The sequence below is a fragment of the Scylla paramamosain genome, unplaced genomic scaffold (assembly GCF_035594125.1).
Source record: "Scylla paramamosain isolate STU-SP2022 unplaced genomic scaffold, ASM3559412v1 Contig128, whole genome shotgun sequence".
Taxonomy (NCBI): domain Eukaryota; kingdom Metazoa; phylum Arthropoda; class Malacostraca; order Decapoda; family Portunidae; genus Scylla; species Scylla paramamosain.
Window position 1 is genome coordinate 155,001 of NW_026973793.1, and position 7,500 is coordinate 162,500.

The following is a 7,500-nucleotide window of genomic DNA, read 5'->3' on the forward strand; positions in this document are numbered from 1 at the left end:
AATATTCATTTTGGTTCTTGAGCTATGATAGTATTTGTCAAGTCTTGCTAATGATAAACTGTAGCAGTACTGGTGGTTTATGAGATGCAGTAATACCATTTCTGTGAGGGAAAACTGCATTATTTTATATCATTCAAGTGTGTGTGTGTGTGTGTGTGTGTGTGTGTGTGTGTGTGTGTGTGTGTGTGTGTGTGTGTGTGTGTGTGTGTGTTTGTTTGTTTCTGTCTGTCTGTCTGTCTGATTTTATTCTAATTGGATGACCTGACTTGACCTGAATATAAGGAGAAGGAGGAGGAGGAGGTAGAAGAAGAAAAGAAGAGGAGGAAGAGGATGATAAAGAGAAAGTGTGTGTGTGTGTGTGTGTGTGTGTGTGTGTGTGTGTGTGTGTGTGTGTGTGTGTGTGTGTGTGTGTGTGTGTGCGCAAACCCTCATTAAAAAAATAAACTTCATGTAGCAATAGATGAATGAAAGTCTTGACGGCTACATTAATAATCGCAACTTTCCGTCTTCACCCTGTGCTCCTCCCCAGGCACACCCTTGACCTCCATGTCCACCCAGCAGGAGGAAGATCTGGACACCTGTTTCTCCTCTGGTCCCTCCCTTTGCCTCGCTGGGCTGGCCGGGTCAGGGGAGGGAGAGACCATGCCTGACCTTGCTCGCTTCTACGCAACGACCTTGAAGACGGGTCACGGCATCCTCTTCTGGGTGGCTCAGGTGGTCATGCCGGGACTCGACTTGACGGGGAGGCTTTCCTTTGAGGTGAGGTCGTCTGGGTCTTGGTCTCCTGGTTCTGTCCTCTCTTATTAATCTTGTTTTTGTTCCTTTGTCTTATGTATTATCACAAACTCCGGTAACTAATTGTAGGCGTGTAATTAGTCCATATATTCATTGGTATATAACTAAAATATCTGTTAATACTGTAAACTCTAGCATTACTAATTGTTTGATAAAAAGATGCAGATTTCAGAAGGCTAATAATGTTTATAGATGGCGATAGACTGAAAGAATTGACTACCTGTGTGTTACCTTTCCTTCCTCTTATGTAACGTGATATTAATTGTTACCAGTATTGCCTGTGTTATATCACCTGTGTTATATGACCCTCCCTCCCCAGACTGTGCTGCTGCATGGCCTCCAGGGTGATGGTGGCGGCCACAAGACGTCCAAGTCCTGGGGCAGTGTGATAGACCCCCTGGATGTCATCAGTGGGGTGTCCCTGGAGGTGTGTGACTTGCTGGTGCTGTGTGTTCTGTACTGGTGTTCATTGGCTGTGGTGAGCAGTACCTTGACAGCAGGTGATACATGAATATTTGTTAAAGCCTCTTACCAAGTGTATTTTTTTGAAGGAATGATGTAAAGAGAGAGAGAGAGAGAATTTTTGAAGGAGCTAAAGAGAGAGAGAGAATTTTTGAAGGAGCTAAAGAGAGAGAGAGAATTTTTGAAGGAGCACTAAAGAGAGAGAGAATTTTTGAAGGAGCTAAAGAGAGAGAGAGAATTTTTGAAGGAGCTAAAGAGGGAGAGAGAATTTTTGAAGGAGCACTAAAGAGAGAGAGAATTTTTGAAGGAGCACTAAAGAGAGAGAGAGATTTTTAGATATGATGTCAAAAATTGTGTTTATAATTCTGTTTTCTCTCTTTTCTCCTTCTTTGTCTTTTCATCTCTTCTCTTTTCTTCCTTTCCCTCTTCTCTACTTCAATTTTCCTTTTCACCTGTGTTCTCCTCTGTTTTTCACCACATTTCATCCCTTCCCTCCTCCCTCACACCCTCTTACCCTCTCACCACCCCCTCATGCCCTCAGGTACTGTGCGAGAGGGTGGAGGGGACCCTGAATGCGGAAGAAGTACTCACTGGTCTCGTATGAACTCTCCCACAGGCATCCCAGAGTGTGGAGCTGATGCCCTTTGGTCCACCCTGTGCTCCACCAGCTTCAGGAGTCAGTGTGGCATAGATAGATGTGGATGACTGTGGTGTCTTGTCTTGTGTGGAGTTACAAGGTTGGTGTATGGATGGGTAAGTGAAGTAGAGATAAGATTTTAATTAGTGGTTTTGTAAGATTGGGTAGGAGTGCTGTTCGTCTTCATCAAGGGCTGACGTGTTGCGTGCTGAGTGAATGAGGGTGAAAATTGTGTGTTTTGGTTTTGTAAGATTAAGGTAGGAGTGCTGTTCGTCTTCATCAAGGGCTGACGTGTTCTGTGTTGAGTGAATGAGGCTGAAAATTGTGTGTTTTGGTTTTGGTATATGTAGGAGATAAGATTTTAATTAGTGGTTTTGTAAGGTTGGATAGGAGTGCTTCTCATCTAAGGTGTTGCATGTTGAGTGAGTGTTTAAATATATTTGTAGGAGATAATATTTTAGTGGTTCTCTTCCCCAACAAGGATTAACGCATTGAAAGATTGTTGTGGGTGAGAGTAACGGTGAAAGTTGTGTGCCTTGTCTTGGTACATGTAAGAGATAAGCTATAATAAGTGTATTTGTAAGGTTAAGACAGTAGTGTTTCTCTTCCCCAACAAAGGTTAAGGTGTTGAAAGAGTGTTGTGAGTGTGAGGTGAGTGTGAAAGCTGTGTGCCTTGCCTTGCTATGCGTTTGTATATTTCTCATAGCACTTTCCTGCCAGACCACCTGTGTGTGTGTGTGTGTGTGTGTGTGTGTGTGTGTGTGTGTGTGTGTGTGTGTGTGTGTGTGTGTGTTATATATAAAATGTAAATAAATAACTACATTTCTCGACTGATGGGAGAAACACACTTTTAAAAGGCTCTATTCAAAGTAGCACAGGTTTTTAAGGATGTTTTTATGGTTTTAGTGACAAATTAACAACATTCCTACATTACTGTCAGGAGAAACACTCACAAAAACCTCTGCTAATCATCTTTGTGGCCTTTGGAATCAATTGTGAGAGAGAGAGAGAGAGAGAGAGAGAGAGAGAGAGAGAGAGAGAGAGAGAGAGAGCTAAACCAATTCAACTTGATATGAGAGAAAATCTAATTATCTTCCATTCCCACAGAACCGTCACCCCAAACAATGAGTGGTGGAGGGTGCGTTCTGCGTTGACAGCCAGCATGAGCGGTGACAGGAGGTGTGTGAGACGCATGACAGCTTTAGTGACAAGTTCATGCAGGCAGTGGTGCAATATTATTCCCTCAACACTCTCATTCACTTTGAGGGCTTGGAAACCACAGTGCCTTCAGATTTGTGGAGAAGTGTGTGTGTGTGTGTGTGTGTGTGTTTTTGATAGTTATATTAGTTGTTTAAATCATGCTGGGCTAATATCTATCCCTCTATCAATGTGTTTGTGTGTGTGTGTGTGTGTGTGTGTGTGTGTGTGTGTGTGTGTTAGTTATATTGTTTAAATCATGCTGGGCTAATATCTATCTCTCTATCTATGTGTGTGTGTGTGTGTGTGTGTGTTTACCTATTGCACGAGACAGGGAAAGAGGGAAGAGGAGGAGAGGAAAGGTGCTTGGGAGATGAAAATGTATGTGTGTATGTGTGTATGAATATTTTCCCTATCATACACAAAAACACCCTTGAAATCCTATATATATCTTGCCATAGAACACACTTACTCTCTCCCACGTGCCCACTCCCTCTCTCCCACCCTCTCACCTCCCACACACCTGTATACCGCGTCCTGCAGCCTCAATGCACTCACCCCTTCTTTTCCAGCCATCGGTGCCTTGCCTCCTCGCACCACCACCACAAGCACCACCACTCCTGCCATCACCTACAAGGGGGAGACTGTGATGTGGCTGCAGGTGGATAGGTGAGGCATTGTTCTGGTGTTGGTGTGTGGTGTTGCATTACCTTGAAATCCACAGGCCTTCCACATCCTTCCCACTGGTCTCCTTGTCCTGTCCTCCTCCACACAGCATCCACAGGCCTTCCACAGCCTTCCCACTGGTCTCCTTGTCCTGTCCTCCTCCACACACCATCCACAGGCCTTCCACAGCCTTCCCACTGGTCTCCTTGTCCTGTCCTCCTCCACACAGCATCCACAGGCCTTCCACAGCCTTCCCACTGGTCTCCTTGTCCTGTCCTCCTCCACACAGCATCCACAGGCCTTCCACAGCCTTCCCACTGGTCTCCTTGTCCTGTCCTCTTCCACACAGCATCCACAGGCCTTCCACAGCCTTCCCACTGGTCTTCTTGTCCTGTCCTCCTCCACACACCATCCACAGGCCTTCCACAGCCTTCCCACTGGTCTCCTTGTCCTGTCCTCCTCCACACAGCATCCACAGGCCTAACCTAACCAACCTAACCTAACGTAACCTAGCCTAACCTAACTTAACCTAACTTAACCTAACCTAACCTCACACCCACAGGTTCGGAGGCCTCCAGAGAGTTGCCCAGAGTGAAGCTTGTGGTATAGAGGGACAGCTGCTGATTATCAAGCTTATGGAGTGACTGGAAGAAAGTGGGAGGAGCCTGGAGGGAGTGGTGGAGGTACAGTACTCGGAGAAAATCCCTTCACTATGACGACTGGGTGTCTGCTGTACAGGCCACCAACCAATGGTGAGAGAGAGAGAGAGAGAGAGAGAGAGAGAGAGAGAGATTATTATTATAGTTTATTGACAGAATTTTGCGATTACAAGAAGCTTAAAGTAAAAATCATTTCACTAAAAGAGAGAGAGAGAGAGAGAGAGAGAGAGAGAGAGAGAGAGAGAGAGAGAGAGAGTCTTGATAAGTAATATTGGGCACAGGCTTCACCACTGGGTCGACTGTGAGGGCTGCGTTCTTCTGCTAGGGAAGTATTGGCTGGTTGGTGGCCGCGGCTGTTCACACACTCTTTCTTGCTGCGGCTGGCATGCTGTTCTGTCCTCTCTTGTTGCAGGAATTGCTGTCTGAGGTGTGTGTGTGTGCGTAGAAGCCACCATCATCAACCACAGCAGGTGATAATGATGGTTCCTGCTTTCATCCTCATTGGGGCTAGCCAGACCAACTTGGGGCTGTACTGGGGTGACGCTGTGTGCCTCAGGTGTATCTGGAGGGCTGGGATAGTGAGAAGGTAACAATTAAAAAGGACTAGTGTACACTTAAACCATTACAAACACTATATAATGCTGGTATACACACACAAACACTGGTTTACACATAGAGACATATAAAAACACTTGCTATGGTTTGTATACTCTTAGAAACACACATAAACTCTTAATAAGTCTGGGTATACACACAAACTTGTATATCAAACACTAGGTATATATTTAGAGACACATCCAAATCTTTGCTAAGTCTGATATAAACACACAAACTCATAAGAGATGCTGGTATATGCTTGGAAATCTATACACACATTAGGTAAGACTAGTATACACAAAATCTTATACATATATTAGGAATTTATTGAATGATTGAGATGATTAGTACTCTCTCTCTCTCTCTCTCTCTCTCTCTCTCTCTCTCTCTCTCTCTCTCTCTCTCTCTCTCTTTCTCTTTCTCTTTCTCATTCTCTTTCTCTCATATCCTTTGTCTATCTCAAATTTTCTCTTTTAATCTCTCCCTCTCTGTCTGTCTGTCTCTCTGTCTGTCTGTCCTGTCTGTCTGTTTCCATACCTCAAATACACCCTTCCTGTCTTCATACACTTTAGTAACACCCTTCCTGTCTGCCCCTGGACCTTAATACACCCTGTATCACCCTTGCATCTCATTAAACTATCCCTATTTGTCCATCTCAATAAACCCTGTCTAATTTCCCTGTCTAGCTGTTTGTCTCATCTTATTACACCCTGTCTCTCCCTGCTTCTTGTTGCACCCTTCCTTTCCCCTACTCCCTTTCCCCTAGTAGTAGCAGTAGTAGTAGTAGTAGTAGTGGTGGTGGTGGTGGTGGTGGTGGTGGTCCCCTCTTTTCCTGTGTTTCTTTCCTTCTTTCCCTCTTTCCTCCTTTTATTGTCTTATTTTCCTATTCATTTTTTTTCTCAACTGGTTTTTCCTTCTCGTCCTCCTCTTCCTCTTTTATCACCCTCTCTCTTCTTCCTCTCTCCTCGGCTCCTCATCTCCTCGTTCATTAAATAATTCTTGGAGGAGAGAGAGAGAGAGAGAGAGAGAGAGAGAGAGAGAGGAGAGAGAGAGAGAAGAGGAGGAGAGAGAGAGAGAGAGAGAGAGAGAATTGTGATTAACGAGTTATAGTGATCCTCCTCTCTCTCTCTCTCTCTCTCTCTCTCTCTCCTCTCTCTCTCTCTCTCTCTCTCTCTCTCTCTCTCCTCTCTCTCTCTCCTCTCTCTCTCCTCTCTCTCCTAAGTGTGTGTGTGTGTGTATTAAATGATTAAGATTGCTTTCTTTAATTAATTCTTTCTTCTTCTTCTTCTTCTTCTTCTTCTTCTTCTTCTTCTTCTTCTTCTTCTTCTTCTTCTTCTTCTTCTTCTTCTTCTTCTTCTGAGAGAAGAGAGAGAGAGTTAAGAGTAGTCAGCCATCCCATCACCCACTCACCCAGTCACCCACACATCCCATCACCCACTCACCCACCCACCCATCTCATCACAGGGTAGGGCAGTTCATAGGTACATGGCACAGACCGTTAAAGGAATCTAATATAAATACTCTGAGGAGGCTCTGGCAGGGGTCTGGAGGCTGGCTAAGGATGAGCTAACAGATATATTAACTCACTGAAGAGGAGAGGGAAGAGTTAACTAAGGATGTAGAGGCAATAGATGAGGGTAAGAACAGCAGCAGATGTTGTAGTGGACAGTTTTTGGACAAGGAAAGTGACGAAGTGGTACCTGAACATGAGGGGACGGCTGGAAAAAAGGAAGGAGAAAGAAGGAAGCCCTGTGGAGTGTGACGCAGAATAATATTAATAGCCTCATCTTGGGATTAATGTGATGAGTTACAAGGTAGAGAACATTGAACAAAATAGATACAACTTATGGAAAACATCAAATAAGGAGTTATGTTTTTTAGTTAAGGAAAGATTCAAAATGGCTGGATACAATGTGGTGATGGACTAGCAGATGCATTAATAATTAGAGTCCAAAATATACCAGGCAAAAAGATGATTCAAATTAACTGACATACCAAGCAATTAATTAGTGAAATCAGTCTTTGTTGACTCTTTCAAAGCCTTTCAGTTTGTCGACCTTAGTATACTGTTAGGAAAAAAAGCGATATTAAGACATGAGGTATAAGCACTCCCTGGTTCAAAGGCTATTTGACTGATAGTGTGTGTCTGTCCTAAATTTGTAATGATGGTTTTGGTCCCCTCATCAGTCATTGAGGGTGGTTGCCTAACTACAGATATAGCACAAATAGAACGACTAACAAAACTCAAAGACGATGACCATTATTATTATTTCTATTATTATTATTATTAGTAGTAGTAGTAGTATTGTATCACGGTATTTAATAATAGGAGCCTCAACTTATACTAGTCTTGCCTGAAAATCTCTCGTTTTCTATCATTCTCCCCATCCTGCAGGCCTGAGCCCAGACCGACACCCAGAGAAATGTAAACAAACGCAGAGTCAGACTATATATACGGGTGAATTTGTTGCTTTTTTAGAGCGGCAG

The 7,500-nt window shown here is 43.9% G+C and overlaps 1 protein-coding gene across 28 annotated transcripts in view; it reads left to right on the forward strand.

Moving 5' to 3' along the window:
- Window positions 1-7,500, forward strand: part of LOC135099431 (uncharacterized) — a 42,201-nt gene that overhangs the window by 12,354 nt on the left and 22,347 nt on the right. For 11 of the 28 annotated variants that reach the window (XM_064001768.1, XM_064001762.1, XM_064001765.1 and 8 more), the window contains 6 exons: window positions 530-759; window positions 1,115-1,295; window positions 1,799-1,933; window positions 3,002-3,073; window positions 3,664-3,760; window positions 4,320-4,509. In XM_064001768.1, the coding sequence (XP_063857838.1) occupies window positions 530-759; window positions 1,115-1,295; window positions 1,799-1,933; window positions 3,002-3,048 (593 nt within the window). In that variant the 3' untranslated portion in view covers window positions 3,049-3,073; window positions 3,664-3,760; window positions 4,320-4,509. Of the gene's footprint in view, window positions 1-529; window positions 760-1,114; window positions 1,296-1,798; window positions 2,011-3,001; window positions 3,198-3,663; window positions 3,761-4,319; window positions 4,510-4,828; window positions 5,156-7,492 lie in introns of those variants that run through there. The other 17 variants (XM_064001775.1, XM_064001776.1, XM_064001778.1 and 14 more) reach the window with 17 other exon arrangements.